This window comes from Lathamus discolor, chromosome Z (assembly GCF_037157495.1).
Source record: "Lathamus discolor isolate bLatDis1 chromosome Z, bLatDis1.hap1, whole genome shotgun sequence".
Taxonomy (NCBI): domain Eukaryota; kingdom Metazoa; phylum Chordata; class Aves; order Psittaciformes; family Psittacidae; genus Lathamus; species Lathamus discolor.
The window spans coordinates 28,728,695-28,746,815 of record NC_088909.1 but is presented as its reverse complement, the minus strand read 5'-3'; the positions used below and the strand labels follow the sequence as shown (position 1 = coordinate 28,746,815).

At 34.1% G+C, this 18,121-nt stretch overlaps 1 protein-coding gene across 8 annotated transcripts in view; it reads right to left on the bottom strand.

The window, feature by feature from the left end:
* The window catches only part of KIAA0825 (KIAA0825 ortholog), a 252,279-nt gene that overhangs the window by 190,361 nt on the left and 43,797 nt on the right, over nucleotides 1-18,121 (bottom strand). For 7 of the 8 annotated variants that reach the window (XM_065663713.1, XM_065663710.1, XM_065663714.1 and 4 more), the window contains one exon: nucleotides 14,719-15,388. In XM_065663713.1, coding sequence (XP_065519785.1) covers nucleotides 14,719-15,388 — 670 coding nt within the window. Of the gene's footprint in view, nucleotides 1-14,718; nucleotides 15,389-17,238; nucleotides 17,331-18,121 lie in introns of all 8 variants that reach the window. The other variant, XM_065663718.1, reaches the window with a different exon arrangement.

Sequence of the window (18,121 nt, the reverse complement as noted above, 5' to 3'; positions counted from 1 at the left end):
TTAACAGTAAATATTTAGATTCAGATGCTGAGACTGCAGAGATGAGCACGTAGTGCAAGCACACCCTACAAAATGGAAACACTGGCATCATAATTTTCAAGAACCAGGTTTAGTGATTTACTTGTGAAGATTAGAAAACAACAAAAATTGCATTAGTTTTGTGCATATGAAGTTACACACACAAAATTCAGATATCTATTTAGACTTCTGGTAGCCTTCTAAGGGTTCAAAACTTCGAAACTGAAGACAAGCACGCTGCCATGAATTATATGTATTCTTGTATCTTAGGCTTGAAATGCTAGACTGAAAACAATTTTAACCTAACTAGCTGGCAAACACCTTCTTCTATCAACTACCAACAAAAATGCATGCCTCAACATTTTTATTGGAGTATGAAAAACACCACACTCCAAAGAAATTAATGGTATCTTTACCGAAGTTTTTAACACAAAATCCTGAGAATAGAGAGTAACAAAAAGCGGATTTCACTTATACTAATTAGAACAAATTTTAGTGCATAATACATTTAATTTGAAAAACTACAAGCACCTCAGATAAGTGTGGCTAATAAATAAGAATCTCTGTGTATCAAAAACATAAACACATGATCTTGTAAGAACACCTATACTGGGTTCAGCTACAGTGTTTTACCCCATATCCTGGGCTTCAGCAGTGGCTGAGAAAGGAAGACCAAATAAAAATATCACAAGGAATCCATTTTTATTTCAGTATTTTTTCCTCAGAGATTACCTAGTTCTTGACCACTTATAGTTGGGCAGCTTTCACACACAGATGCAACATACATTAATAGTCTGAGTTTCCATTTCATCAATTTCTCCTGTTACTCTTCAACCCTTTCTACATTTTTATTACCCACAACATTTTGTAGAAAGAAGTTTCACAGTTTACCTACACTGTGGGTTAACAAATACATCATTTGGTTTGTTTGAACATTTCATCTTCTAGCTTCACCTGTTGTCAACCAGTTTTAAGAATCAATCAGCTACTGAAACCCAGTACTGAAACATTTTATAATGCCTCTATTTTATAGACATCTATTGTATCTCACCATTTAAATTTTGTTTTCAAACTGAGGAACTGTAGCTTGCTTATTTCTCCTTATATGGAAGTTGTTCTGTATTTTTATCACCTTGTTACCCTTAAGTCTCTTCTGCTTTTTTCTACAACTAAAAAAAATGTGTTTATAGGATATAGTCTAGTGAAACAGGCAGCAGCAATACTGTAAAAGAGACACATACGGATTACTAATGAAATCAGAGACAACTTTGCAACACTAATAGTGAAATTAATATCTCACCTTCTAACAAGATAAATACATTGTAGAGCTAATTCTACTCAATATTAATTCTAACAAAAAAACCAGCATGTCATTCAAATGTTAAGATCAAATTCCATGTTGATGCAACATATCTTGAACACTAAATCTCAGTCTTCTTTTACATATTTTTATCTAAAGATACTTTCTGCAAAATAATGTGACCACTTGGGAGCTCTTAGGAATAAAAAAAAGATGGTATTAGAGAATTTTACTTCACAAGTGATGACAAGTGCCCATATGAATTCTCAGTCAGATAGTAAGTTAATTAAAACATTTTTCAAGCAACACAGAGTGACACACGTTCAATAAAGCACTTGATCATAGTGCCTGAGCTACTTTTAAATACTTATATTCAGTAGCAAGATATCTGCCTTACAACTTAAAAAGATTTGTCCTCGTCTCTAAAAACGAAGCGGCATGAGAAATAAGGCTCTGCTAGATCTAATGACCTGTGCACACTTGCTAACTTCCGACTCTATAGCATGCTTCAGAAGTGGTATTTTCCTCAAAGCTGTAGCTCTTGAAATCATTAAATAAAGTGTTTCCAATATCCTTGGTTATAGCCTGGAAGCATTTAAAATCTCAAAAGGCATAAGAAAATATGCATATGAATAGATCCCATTACTTTAACATAACTTTAGTGATTTTTTTTGTGTGTGTGTTTTGTTTGGTTTTGGCGGGGGGGGGGGTTGTTTGTTGGTTGGTTTGGTTTGGGTTTTTTTTAATGTGCATATTATCCTATATGTTTTAAACAATTTGGCGTTCACAAGATCTCAAAAAATTGACAGCTAATTCTGATCATATCAATCCATCCAGGGATGTGACACAGTAAAGTGTGGTGCAGAAATCCCTGCATCGTATGTGAGCTGGCTGTGGATGTTCAAGAATAGCTACACTAAGACAGCATTGCTCTCAGATTAATTAGCCTTACTACTTAGTGCACAGAGCCACATGACTAAACTGCTTCTGAGACTCATGGTGGAATCCTTGGAAAGCAACCTGATGACTGCCTTCTTCAGTGATTACAGTGGGGATTTCTCCCTCAGCAGGAACCAAGGGTTTAAAACCCTTTTAATCAATTTTACTATAAAATACCTTCCCAATACATTAAATATTATTCCCCTGCCCCCATTTATAAGGCTTAATTTCATATAAGATAGATCTAAAATATTGTTCTGTAAGGGACACAAGAAAGTGATGTAAGGGTTTTCATCCAGCGAAGCCATTTGAGGAAGAAAATTGAAAAAGTGTAATATTAAACTTAAAATCTATCTACAACTGGTGTACAAATAATAAAGCCTTTTCATAAATGGAACTAACATTTTGTTAAAATCTGAAAAGAAATAGCCTAATAGAAACTCAGCTGCTGATCGTCACTGTGTACAGGGATATTTCAAGGGGTAAATTTTCAGAGCAGTGCACAGGGAGTTATATACATAAATTCCATTAACAATAATGTGTTCCTCAACTCTCAGCAATATTAACTTCTAAGTGATGCTATAACTATTATAACAATCTTGCATTTATGATGGCATTCATCTGCACACTATCTCCTAAACAAAGCTTGTATATAAACTGTATCATTCTTTCATTTGCATTTAGTAATGACATATTAAATTTCTATGGACATCTGCTCACAGTTTTCCCAAACCGCATGTTGGTGTATGTTTTTTAATGTAACTCATTTAAATAATGTAATGTAAAGGTTTAAATAATTACTATTGCTGGATATAATCACTAATTTCTTCATACTGTAAGAGACAACTTAATATTTCTGCATAGCAGATGTAATACACAATATTACACAGAATTAAATTATTATAAACAGTGCCAGCAGTTTTCTATACACAGTACTTAAGATAATTATAAAAAATCATCTTCATTACTGCATGCTAGCATTTTTTTAACAGTTTAATTTGGAGAGGTTACAAGATACATTCAAATCACACAGATACAATTACTGCAAAACCAAGGAGCTATAAAATGTTCCCAACCAAATCCCTTTGACCCTGCTAATGTCTGTTCCTTGTTAATCTAATGCAAACATTGCTTGTAGCATGCATTTGTTATGGAATATGAAAAAAAGAGAGGAAATCCCTTAACAGTTGTTATTGATTCCAGCATTTACTGACTCAAAGTTAAGTGCCGTTTACAAAACAGAACAGATGCAGATGCTGACAAAAAGGTAAACAATTGTTGCATGGCTTACTGCCAGATTCTAAGCCAATATATTAAACTCCAAGTGAAGCACATTTCCCCTATAGATTGCACTTATTGCCACTTCATTTATTCTGTGCTCTGTCTCTCTACTGCTGTGCCTGGCACTAAGCTATTTTCAGTTCTTCGATGACCCCTGAGGCTTAGCACTACCTCACATAGCCATTAGTGAAGGGAATTGCATGTGTCTGACACGGCCTGAAACCAATTATTTGATATTTTCTTCAGAATGATGCCCAACTCTGTTGGGAATGAGCAATCATGAAATAATTTACCTCCTGATTTAATTTTTTCCTGCACAAATTAGTTGTAGCCTGAGCTAGCTATGCACAGCTGCCTATAACATATCTTTCTCTTATCAAGATTCTACTTGAAATGATGAAAAAGGGAAGGGGGGAGGAGAGCTGAAGAGAATAGGTCGGGGAATCCTGCTTTAAAAAGGCATTGACAAGTTTATCAGATATACTGATCACATGTGCTCTCTGTTGATTGAAACTGACAGACCTATAAAGAACTATCACTGTAGCAAAGCAAACCACATGGATGCAAACTGTTATGAGTATTTAAGCTTTTTTAAACACCTGTCTTGCTTTGCAGCTCCCTGTTAGTTCCAATGAAACCCAGGAGCCCTGGGACAATCTGATAAAGCAGCTTAACACAAACAAACTACAGGGTGGCTTATTTTTGTCTGGTGGCTTTTTTTTTTTTTTAAAAAAAAAAAGGTCATAGATGGACAGAGAGCAATCATTTTCTTATTAGACATCACTGTTAACTTGTGACTTTTGTAAGTGCTTATACTATAAATCCATACCGTGCAAGTGTCAAAAAAAAAAAAAAAAGAAAAGTGAAATAAGGGATCTCAACTTGTGTATAAACATGGTAAGCATGTACGAATTTGCATATATTTAATCAAGAGAGTGTGCCTGCCATAGAAGGAGGCATGTCATTGCCAGCTATTAAACAACCTCAGTGAAGACTACACGAATGTTTTGGAAGAGATTCACCATACATGAAATTTTAATAAAATCTGCTCCATCATGTCTTCACAGTTAAATAAGATCAGTTTTCACCTCATCCTGAAGTTTGATTCCGTATCAGGTTGTTAGATGTTTGCTACTAAATGCTTAAGTCCTTTGTTCGCACTGAGTGCTTAGGTCCGTCAAAATTAAATCTTGGAACCATGATCACTGACCAACTGATAAAGGACCATTGGTGGAAACACAGGCTGGAAAGCAAGAATATCTGATCATGCTCTGACACCAAACTGGTGTAGTAATCTTGTGCTGATCATCTCACCAATCTTACTCCTTGACAGCATGCAGCTACTTTACAAGTCCATTGAACAAATTACAGAGACTTCCCCAAGGGCTCTGAGGATGAAGTGCCCTGTAGTAATGTTTAATAAAACTACTTTATACACAGATACCTATCTCAGCTTGCTGTGAAACCAGAGACTCAACCTGGTCATCAATTTTCAAAACCACACATATTCTCTAATAAATTAGAAGATGCTTTGATTATACACTGCAATTTCTCGTAGACAATGACATTTTAAAAAATTCAAATGTAAATAAATTAATTAGTCTCTGAATAAAAACTCATTAATTATGGGTCTATTTAAGGAATTTAGCAGTTGGTATCCAATAATTTTCTGATAATTGTCATAATAATGAAATAGCAGGCATTCTTTACACTTCCCTTTCGCAGTTGTTTGTAGCATTTATGGGTTTTCTTTTTTTAGGTGCTATTCTATAGTTGAGAATTTGTTCTGAAGTAGTGACTATCAGCAAACAGTCCTCTTTAGAAAACTCCAAGAATCATCCTGTGACAAAATGCTATTCTTTGTAACATTTCTCAGTAGAACTGACACTGTATTGTGGCGTTACCAATGACAGAAACTGGTTACACTCACCTTTTTTGAATTGTTTGCCTGCACTGTGCACTGAGGGAGTCATAGCATTTCCTGAAGTCTTCACACACAGATATAAAACATCAAAATAGAGTGTTTACAGAAAGCATAAATACTGAGGGAGTCTGTACCAATCTGGACACAACACTTATTTTGAAACAGTGGAGTCCTTGAAGAACTCTAAGAAGTTAATCTTCTTCATCAGTCTTTGCTGAATGAGAAATTGCATACTGCCAGGTCTGCCAAAATTTCCCATTAATTCTATCTTTGATAGGACTTGCATGTTTCTGTGTAAGTAATTTAAAACACTTGGATGATAAAAAACAAGTGCACTTTGTATTTGAAAACACAGTAATTAACATATTTATTTTAATCTGATTTCAATTTCTTTAATGTCTGCAAATATAAAAATGCCTGCTAGCTTCATTTCTATCCTCTGTATCTATATTCACAGTGGAATGGTTGGGTGTCTCACAGATTGGCTCACTACATCATTAAAATTAGACTGTTAGTAACTTTCAACCAATCAGGAACTTTTATCAAGTGTTCATCATTCTTTTGTGTACTCTACACATTATATTATGTATCTCCTTAAATAATAGATTAAAGTGCCTCTGTCACTTTTTGCTTTTCTTACTCCTTGGAATTTCCAAGATGTAACAGAGGCAGATGGTGACAGCTTTTGTTCTAATAAGAGAAAACACTCAAAAAAAAAAACAAAACAAAACAAAACAAAAAAACAAAAACGAAAAAAACCCCAAAACTTATAAAGCTGGAGTCAGTACTCGTATTCTGTTTCCTACCTCTTTATATTTCAAAACCCTAGTTAGGTAAAGTCACCACAAAGTACTCATTTTTAAAAGGAATATAAAAATCAGAAATAAGTCTAGGCATACAGAAAAAATGTCAGACACTGCCATATAAAAACTTCTAGAGAATTAAGTTTGGAAATTCAACCTCTTAACAAATATTTTGGGTAAAGGCTGAAATACAAATGAAGGATTAATCATATGTCAGCACAGATGTACACATATAGGCTCCTACTCACTGAGTGAACTCTTAAAACACCTCTTTTTAGCTCATAGTACTGTGCATAACAGAACACCTAATTCCTGCACTACAGAAATTGCTGGACTTTCCCAGCACATGAACAGCAAATCCATACACCATCCCTTGTACTTAAATACCAAGATTTCGGTCTTAGTCAGAGAACTATCAGTGCATGAAGCTACTGAGGAAAAAGAAGTCTTCTTGAAAATCTAAGACCAGATCCAGTTCCAGACAGTTCACAACATTTAGGGGTCCTAAAAACCTCCAGGGCACTAACTGCTAACTTTCTAACTACGAAGCTGTACTGATTTATAACCACCTTTCTCTCTAGATCAGACAGGAGTAACTCCATTGCCCTCCTATATTCAGCAAATGTAGTAGAAAGTATTATAAAATGACTGAAACTTTGTTTTTTGAAAAACTCAGTAGATAGAGCAGTCCCTTGATTGAAGATGGAGGGTTTTTTTTAATATCCTAAGCCTAAGTCACAGTGAAAAGGAGATTCATGATCTAACTTAGCATGTAATATCCATCTTGTGGCTGTAACACACTCAATTTAAACACATAATTTTTTTTGCAAAACTGTTGTGATTAAAATACTTTTGCCCTTTAAAATTTAAATTTGCTCTCTAAATACACATTTTACGTCAGAAGAGGTTCTCTGTCTTGACAAAAATCACAGCCAGGACCATTTAATTATCTTGTGATTATATGATAGTAGATGCATATATTGAAGATTTCTGTAACAACTTTCTTTTCAATGAACACAGAAGGAGCTTCTTTAAAAGACATTTTTGAAGTCTTCTCTTATCTGTTTTAGTTCTACACACTCTTCTTCATGCAGGCTTATATTTTGAAGTAAGGGAGCCTAGTTTAGTAATTCTCAGATTTTGTCACTTTTTTTTATTATTATATATAATACTATGATATATAAACTCAAATTGACCTCTGACCACTCAGAAAGTATCAGACTGGAGAGCAAATCAGTTTCACCTTTTAAACTTGAGAGCAGAATGCAATAATTGGCATAGTGAGTCAAACGCTCTCTTCACACTGCGGAAGAACATGCAGGTGTGTCAAGAGGGCAAAAAGGAAGATAATTAGTCAGTGTTTGCTAATTGTAAACATTTCAACAAGAAAAAAACCCTATACCTAAAGAATGGAACTATGCCTCTTTCAACCTCTATAGAGTTCAGAAAACAGATCTGCTGTTGGAAAACAGATTTTCCTGCTGGAAAAGAAGATGTGGAAGAACTTCACCAGGACATGACAGTCTAATAAAATACAACTCAAAGAAGTATCAAGAATTTGACACTTAAAATATATATAAATAATTTGAAAAAGAAAGTTAGTGTTTACTTATTAAATGAAAACCATGAATATAAAAATTTGGGATGGGCATCTTTTCAATATGATGAAGAATCAATGAGATTTCACTGCCCGTCTTCATATTATGGGCTTAATAAGTAATTTCAAGCAACTGCTCTAAAAAGAAGGAAGGTATTCAGACATGCTACCAGCTTTGAAATTCTGTCAGTTCAACTGACATTTCAGTAACTTGGATACTGTTATCTTACCCCCTACTACAGGCTTAACAAGTAACAAGCTTAATGCTTTTGTAATCTTTACGAAAATGTCATTCTCCCGCTAGAAACACATTTGTGGTCCTGGGGTATTATGTTCATATGGCCTTTAAAAAAAAGTGCCTATTTTTTATTAAAACTTCAACTCTGTATGTTCAAGCAGATGGTTTTATTTTCTCCTCAGTACTACTCATATTTCCATTTAATATAATTGCGCAACAGAAATCAAATACAATACTTGCAAGGAAAAGAAATAAACAATATGTGACAGGCTATGAAACACATAATTTCCTATATTAAATGCAAAGACATTTATTTTGTTTCTCCTGAGTAATATGATCTTGTTTTGGCTGTCAAAATTTTATAGGCTTCCCAAGGAACAAAGACAGCTGCAGAAATCTGCATCATATATGTACGTCCACTAGTTTTCAATTTTAACTTCCTGATATAAAATCCCACCAACACTATTTGCTCCATTATTTTAAGTACATGACAACTAAACCTACTGAATATCTCAGTATTGATTGGCTCATAATACAGAAGTAGAAATAGCTGGTATTTATGAAGTAAAAAAATCTAATGATGACATCTGCATTCTTACTTGATCCATCTGTGGTGCCTATGCAATTTTTGCTGATGTCATGTTTTCTGTGAAGGTTATATATGCATAAGAAAGAAGGGCTATGATTTTGCTCCCCCAACTTTAATGGATGGAAACTGTAGGATTTTTCACTCCATCTGTGTAAGATATGTCAAGGACTGTGCCATATATCACCACAGGCAGTGCAGCTCCAACAGTCAGTAGCTGCAAAGCCCATGTACCATTCTTTCCAGTAACTGCTACATACCTTGTTTCATACAGGCCTCTCAAGACCTGTTCCTATAAAAGCTGTCACCAGGTTCTCTGCAGAGTGACAGATAGTGTGGAAATCAAAGAGAGGAGGAGATGCCAAGCAGGTGAAAATATAATGGAAGCACATCACCTACAGCTGTCATGCAGAAACGGAAACAAAACTAGCATGTCCATCAGAAGGGATGTGCAGATTATTGTGGGCATGCTGGAGTAAAGAAAGAAAAGAAGTATGTGCAAGGAAGCCAGGAGGTGAAGTTCCAGTTTCTGTTACCATTCCCTCATTTTTGTCTTTATAATGTCTATCAGTCACTACAATAGATATGTAGGTCTTGAAATATTTTAAAGCTTAAATTAATGTAAACCCCCCTTTAAATAAACCTCCATAATTAAGCTTTAAACTTTGTATTTCTAAAATGCTTAGCCCTTAGCAACAGATTATAGATATAACTGAAAACTTGCTTTTATTAATGCAATGATTCGGAAAATATAATGAACTTGAACTGCTGAGGCAGCGTGTGATACTGCATATTACAATCTGCAATCCATATGGGCTACTTTTACAATAGCCTGGTGTACCCACACTTTGAAAAATGCAACAGGACTTTCCCGGACAGAACAGCAGTCAGCCAGGTGACTGAGACACCTCCCTCTTCTAAACACTAAAAAGCCAGACTTCAACAATGTACTACAGATAAGAAAACATCATGGAAAAACAACATAAATATTGTGAATTATCTGCTATAGATTGTAATCTGGACAGCAATTTCAAAAAAGGTGCAAAGACATAAATATTAATTACATGAAACTAAGGAATACTTCAATTTTCAGATATAAATGGGGGAATAAATTATACTAAAGTTATTGGGTCCTAATTATTCCCAGACATGAGTAACTGCTTTTTTTTTTCATCACGCAGTCAGAAACCCAGCATATATCAATGCTATTTTTGGCATATTTTTAATAGATAAGAAGAAGATCATGGAAGACTGGTTGCAGGCAACAATGGTGGCTGGAGAGTCACAAACCAACTGAATTTAAATTAAATGGAACGATAAAAGCAAGTCTGAAACAAAGGTTCTTTATTTCCAAGGGAAGAAATGATAAACCAGGGGAAATAAAGCCATGTGCACACGAATGTAGAGAAATCAAATTTAAGTCAAATGTGCAAAACCCCAAAATTAACATTTCAAGTTAGCTGGACAATAAATTTCTGGGAATATGCAAGGATAAGTGACCTTAAAAGAAATTTTCCTTACCAAGTACTTTAATTTCATGTCCCAAAGTTACCTTCATTTCAACAAGTTACTCCAAAGCCTGTCTCTTTTCTGGGTCTCAGCTCCATCCCACAAATGTAGCTCCTCTAAACAATACTTAGTCCTTGTATTCAAGTTTAGATATATGTCATATTCATGTTAGGTGTTCCATCAACAGAACATATTCCTTAGGAACTCATGAATATGTAAAGATAATAACTTTTAAATATCACTATTTAAATCACAGTTTGCATTCGAATATGTCTTTACAATAAAATGGAAGTTGGTCGTATTCTGGAAAAAGAAAAGAGAAACCTTCTGGACACATAAGAGGCTTACATATTGGGGTAAAAGTGTAAAATATGAATATTAAAATATATCAGTGAAGGTAATTAAATTACTTTGTAGCTAAAAATATACTTAGTCACATCTGTATCACTTCAGTTTTCCTCTATTTTGCAATAATATTTTCGTAAAAATAATCAACTATTGATTTTGAAGAAGACATTATGTATGGCCTCAAATTTTAAAATAAATAAACAAATAAATATACTAAAATTGCTGGGATTTTGGTTTCTGGATTTTTTGTTTGGTTGGTTGGGTTTTTGTTTGGGTTTTTTTTTCAAATGCCATTAGATATGAGAGCCTATTTAAGGATCTCTGGTAAGTTTGTGACTAAATATAAATACAAAGCCGATTAATTAGTGCATGTCACAAAAAATAAAAACTCAAAGCTCTAATCTCTTTTAGTTTTAACCATACAAATTTAAAAATTGTCTAATTAGTCTCCACATATATTTACACTCTCTCTGTAGACATATTAAAAAAACAGGACTAAATAATACCAAAGAAAACCTTCCACTAATATATAAAATACGGATAATTTCATAGGTTTTAAGTTTCTTTGGCTGATATAATTTATAAAAGCAGCTGTGTCTTCATGTATTTTTTTAAACCCTGTAACATTACATATTTTTTTGAAAGACACATATGATTAGTATGACATAAAGGCTGAAACACCATCTTACAAAATTACATCATAAAAAATATTGAGGCAAATAAGAATCATTTCTTGGATATTATTTTAGCAAATCGGAAACACCAATGATGTCCTCAGAGTACACACAGCACAGAGAAATTATGACCCATACCAGGTAAAAACCTATTACAATAACTTAGCCAAAACACTAATAGTTTGTAAAACTTGCACTGTTAAAATAGAGTCACTGACTTAACCGGGAACAGGTTAAAGTTATACCATAAAACCACCTGTCTCCTAAAGTTAACAATTAAAGACGCCAAGCTGCACAGAATTTTCCTCTTTTCCCATACCTTATTCCTAGCTTCTCTCTAAACCAATGCTCATCCTTAATCTTGATAAATGGATACAATCTCATTACAGTACTTGACAAAGAACTGTTCTAATACAGTATGAAAAAAAAATGATAATTCCTTCACAAATGGATTGTTATAAATGAAATATTTTAAAGATTCATAATGCTGTTAAACCTTGTTATAGTCTGCCTGTATTTTCCTGACAGAAATAGGTCATCTAAAGTTTTCTGAGGTTATAACATTGCTCATTATTTTATGTTACTTTTTTCCTCTCCTGTGCAGTATGATCAATTACAGCACGACTTATGAAAAAATCAAGCAAACCAACCAATGCAAAAAAACCCCAACAAATACAACTCAACAAACAAAATACCACACTTCCCTGAGGGTGGACCTAAGTAAACACAAATCATTTTTTCACCTCTGGGATAACAGTTCCAATTGAACTCCCTAGATTAGATTATTTTGCTGTTCTGAAATGTACCGCTTTGGTGGTTTCCACAGGCAGAGGCAACATGCATAAAAAAAAAAAAAAAAAAAGGAAAAGAAGAAACAGATTTGTATAACTGTCTCTCAACTAAGAAAAAAGAAAATCTCATTTCTTTCTTTTCTCCCCTTCCATCCACACTCCAGCATGTTGGTGTTTTTTCTTTTTGATAGTCAACAAATTTGGTATCACAGTCAACTTATTAAAGGCAACTTATTAAAACTGTCTTTTAACTACACTGATGTATAAGTACAGACGTCCACTCTCAGTTGTGGAAGGACAGCAAAGGTATCAGAATTAAGTAAGAAGTCCGAGCAGCAACAGCAGCTAAGCACCTGTCTACCATTATAAAACTCCAAAACCAGTTACTCTGTTGAACTTTTTCCAGAGTAGTTATTTCAGTGTGACCTGCCTTCTGAACACTTTAATTCCAAAGGAAAAGTGCCTTCTTCTGACTTAGTGTAGTAAAAACATAGTATATTCAAAAATTTGTAAAAGAAATTTTTTTCCAGAAAAAAATTCTTCATAGAAGAGCATTTTCAATAACATACATAAACTTTTCAATAATAATTGTTTTGTTAATGATACAAGTATAAACATTGCTTGAATTTATAAATAACGACAAATAATAGGCTATGTCATGTCCACCAAATGAAAATAAAAAAAAAAAAAAAATCTTGTGTTACTTCACAACTCTGACCCCCTATTTTGCTCTAGCCTGCTGACCTCACGCACTGTTGTTGTTTGGCTGCCTGCAGGCCTATAACCAGAGATCATCTAGAAAAGTCTGATGCTGCAGAAAACTAGTAAAAGAGATTGCAAAAAAATCAGTGCTTGCCTCCCAGACCAGCCTCCTGAAGAAAAACAGTATGAAGCACTACACTGTGCAGAGGTGAAAACATACAGTGTGACAGCCACTGTGAAGAAAGTAATTTTGAGGATTAAATGATATTAACCAGCACCACTTCTAAATACATTTTGTAAGAGCTGAGAGGATAGCTGCTGCACCTGCAAATCTGACCTTTAATATATTTCAAATCAAAGGAAATCTTTCAAAGTTGCAAGCAGGTACCAAGATTTACTTTTCATTTTTTATCTTCCTCTTTTTCTCTGAATATATAACAGAACTGTGGAAATCTGTCCTGATTTGCTGGCACAAAAGCATGTAAAGACACATCTTGTGGCAAAGAAAATTAATTAGAATAATCTAGACTATTTAAGTAGAAAATTTAAGTAGAAGAATAAAGACTATCCTAATAGACTGAAGGACTGTTATCTTCCTTCTTGCAATACAGAAACAGTTAACATGTGCTTTTATAGACAGCCACCCTGACTGTAACTCAGTTTAATCTCCATGTGCTAGACGTAAAATGGAGACAATAGAATTTCCCTATCATTGTGAGCTGTTTTGAGACTGGAAGAAAAACAAGCTTAAAACCTTCCAGTTCCGTATCAGTAATTTTTTGTCAATGAAGCCTTTCACTGTGTCCCATCTCACTACGTGACTCAAAGATACACTTCCCGTCATTTATTTCTTAACTCAAGTTCACTCTGACACTACTTCTCCTTGCTTCCCACCAACACTCCATCCCACTAATGTATCAGCTTTATGTTAAAATTCTCATCCTTTCACATAATTTGTCTGCATGCCTTCTCACTTACCTTCTCTTACATATGTTCCACATGCTTCCCCATACTTCAGCTCTTGTTGAAAAGTTATTTCTGCATTTCTTCCAGTGTAATTTCTAGTTGACTGACACTAACATGTATATTGACTTTAAAACTCACAAGAGTATAACTTTATTCTGTGTAGACCTGGCAAATCATCACCTCACTCACCCTCTGTGTATGTTGTACTACCCAAAGATCTATCTTTGGTTTCTCTTAGTTTTCATGATTCGAAATTTCAATATTTTTCATCTGCAAACTACTTCACCTTTATAGAAGACTATGAACAAACACCTCTTGCATACTGAACTATGTGATGAAAACGTCCATTCTGTATGACTTTTTTTCTAAAGTTCTGATTCCTCTTTTTAGAAATTAACATGTCAGACTCACCAACAGTGAAAAGTATAGAAAATACCACATCTATAACAGACTCCTTTCCTGTCTTAAATTCCTGAGAACAAGAAGAAAGGACCAGGTTGCATTAACACTAATTTACTGTATTTTCACAAGATTAGAAAACATATTACTTATTTTAGAATCTGTATAGTAATCTTTTGGGTCAGCTCTGATGTACGAATCTATGTCTATTTTATGGTTGCATTATTGTACAGACTTTCCTATAACATCCTTTAAGCTTCTGACAATTTGAAAACGTGGGTGTAGACAGCAGAGAAGTTTGTATTCTCTTAAACCCGGATTAAATAGTTCTTATTCTATTATACATTTCAGCAGTTGGAATAAGTTAGACTGAAAAAAATTACTACGATTTGACAATGTTATCCAGTGAATTATAACTGTGTTTCTGTATACATAAGCACAAGATACTCCCCTTAACTTTAAAACATTTTTTATCACAATTTTGAAACAGTCTGTAATTCAACTGCAATAATATGGTTAAAACATAAAGCTGCAATTAACAATCTCAGGCCTCTCCCTTCATTGGAAATAATAATATACATTAAAAAAAAAGTATAATTAAAATAATATCTAACTACAATGGACATAAAACAAGGCTACTAACCCACAGCATGAACTGTTCCTCTATGCTTCTTTGAAATCTTGTTTGCCTTAACTATATGTAGAGCATTTTCTTTGAACTGCAGCTCACAAAGTCTTTCAAGAAGAACTGTCATTTCTTCAGTGATGGTAACCAGATAAGTTTCATTAACAAATTTCAATGATGAAGAAGGATCAATAGTTCCACATAGCAGATACAAATCTTCTTTTATCATTGTGCACAGTGTGGGTATGGAACTTTGGTAACCATGAACCACCTTATCGAAGCTTGTTTCACCACAGCTAGACAAAATACAGTTTTGCAGAAGATCTCTAACCACACTTTTTTGCATATTTTGATACTTCGCTAAGACTTCTGATTCAGGGTAAAGAAACAGAAGTTGCTGTATGTACTGAGTTTTAAACTCAATTTGCTGTTGTAAAGCATTAGTAGCTGTTTCTTCTTGACTTTGCAGTCTGTTTACTAAAAATCTTCGAAGATGCAATCTCACATCATCCCAGAGAGATTTCACATCCATAGTCGAATCATCCTCAATGGCATGAAGGGAAGAAGTTAACTCAAAAGATGTCCCACTCGGAGTACAAGGAAATGAGACACCACACTGACTAGAGAGATCCAGAAGGAAGTGAAGTATCATTTCTTCTTGATTTTGCTCATTCTTCAGCAAGCTTTGCTATCAAAAGTAAATCAGAGTATTTTAGATATGCTTTGTTAATTCTGGTTCATAAAATAAACAGTTTCATGCTATGGTACCAAAGGTTTCTAATGCTACTTATCTTACCAGCAAATCAGATACTCAAATTATTATATAAGCAACAGAAATAAGAAAGCTTGTTTTTCCATGGATTTATGTGCCAATCCATCTCCTTTTCTACCTGCTCCAATAACTCACATTCATCTTCCCATCCTTCTTACATCCTCAACCTCTTCTCTTTACCAATTCTAAACTGCAATTCAAAGGAAAGCTTTGGAAAGCTCATTAGGTAAGCCTTTACAGCCTGTTGTGGTCTGCACACAAATCTTCGAAAGAAAGTTATATGAAAATGACTCAAGACTTATAGAGATAATGACAGGGTCTGCTCATCAAACCAAGACAGGAATTAATAAAATGAAATATTGCTGCTTTATATGTTCTGGCTCAACAACCATCAAAAAGGCCATTCTAAGGATAAACTAAACTTCCCAGGACCCCCTTAAAGAACTAAAATTGAAAACTTGTAAAGAATTGAACAGGCTTAAATCACACAGGGCAGAATAAGAAGCTGTGTATCCTGTCAAATCAAGATTCAGATGAATATATTAACAATTTATCAAAATCCTCTTTCTCTTTCAGACAAACCCCCCTGTCTTTTTATAAACGCATTTCCGGAATCTTCAACATTTTTCCTGTTTGAGGCTGGATGTGACCACAGTGCTAGGCCAAATTTGTAAGGATCTTTTCTCAATCCTGAAGCTACACTAGGGGTGCCTACAAATTTCCCCATCACAGTCACAAGAAAACTGAGTGAAACTGATGGTATTCTTGATTTTCTGGGTTTCAGAAACTGAATAGGCAAGTCTTAGGTGAAGCAGAACATAGAAACCTCCTCCCTTATTCCCCTGCCACCTACCACTTCTGTCCAACACAGAAAAGCATTTTGGCAAATCAGTTAGGGTTAGTTCTTTCCACTAACGGCCTTCGTCTGGGTCTCCTGGCTATCCCCCATCCTGCAAAAAAACACCTGGCAAACCTCCACCTTCAGAACTGATCATTTATGTATCCTACAGCACTTGAGAAAATTATTTTTTTTTTTAATTTTGAAATAGAAACAAATCAAATTTTACTATGGTACTACAGAAATATTTCCAAACAAAAGTAATTGTACAATTTTTCTACTGTATCAAGCTTTTATCAATAGATAATTCACAAAAATATAAAAAAGACAGAATTTAGAATGAAAGCTTCAATAGGCTCCTTTTTTTTTCTTCCTCATGCTTTTGAGTCACAAAAATTTTCAGTATCAAACCTCAAATTCTTTGTTTCAGATGATTCAAAACTGTTGAATCCTACACTCTCATGTAGGAAAACAAGAGTTTAACCTTTCAATTGCCCTCTACTTGGGCATACTCCATGGTGAAAATAAAAAAAAAAAAAGACTTGCACCACAGTAGCTAACTCCGAACAAAAGACAGAGAGTATAGTGCCTCCCATAAAAGAAAGTCTTAAAAATAACAGACTAGCTATTTTTCTTCCATTTTACATCTTTATTTCAGAATGTTTCCTATGAATTTTTTTACTTATAAGCTGGGAACACATGAGGAAGAAAGTATAATAAAGGAAATTATCAGTCAAATATCCTACAAAAACGTGTGCAGATGACAGAAATATGAATAACTAGTTAAAATCCTAAATCATACTTATCAATATGCATATACATAAGGCTGATTTGATTTTCTGTTATTATCCACTGAAGTATTCTATAAAGTTTTGTGGTACCAAAAAGACTGTGTCTCGGTGTGTAAACTGAAACCCTAATCACTAACCACGGTGATGAACAGTTAAGTCTCCACAGGTAGGCTTCTGGAGTTTAAATGTTGGGGTTTCTTTTTAATGAATCATGCTCAAATACTATATTCTGAAATAAAGAAAACGAGAAGCTGTCATAACAGTGAATGTAACTGATGCATAAGGAATAATGATAAATCTAAAATGTCTTCCAAGCAAATCCCTACTGCTGTTTTTTAAGGTTAAGCAGAAATATTTTTACTCATGAAAGCTAGTAAGAAACTAAGCACTGTTTCAAGCCCTTTGCATCTTAAATTAAGGCTTACAGATGCCATGTTAGACATGGTGTTACTAAGAAAAAAGGCCCCTGAAGTGAACTCTGAGGTTCTGAAAACAGAGTCATCAAGTCTTTTTGAACGTTCCCTATATTGGCATAGGCTTTACTATTTAAAAATTAACCTGTAAAAATACTTCAGAAGATGATGCCAAAACTATTAAAGAGAAAAAGATCCAAATTAGCATCCAAAGGTTTTAGAGAAGCATGAAAAGTTCTCTTATGAGAAATTTAGTGACAACAATATAGAGGAAAACATCTGCAGTCTACCAACTGGACTACTAACCTAAATACAGACTACTACCTATCATATCAATAAATAAATATAATAAAAATTAAGATTTCATTTAAAATGATTTTGTCATTAGTTTAGCAGGAACAGAATTTAATTAAGATCAGTTCACAAACATATTCAGCTTTTAAATATTTAGAATTGTAAAACATTATACAGGATGATAAAATTAACATAATTAAGATTTTTGGGCTTCATAAAGAACCTCTCAGTATTTGCATGACAGTTCAGAAATGCATGGAAATACCACACTAATAATAAATCTAAATATAGTACTTCAGTTAAAGCACATACG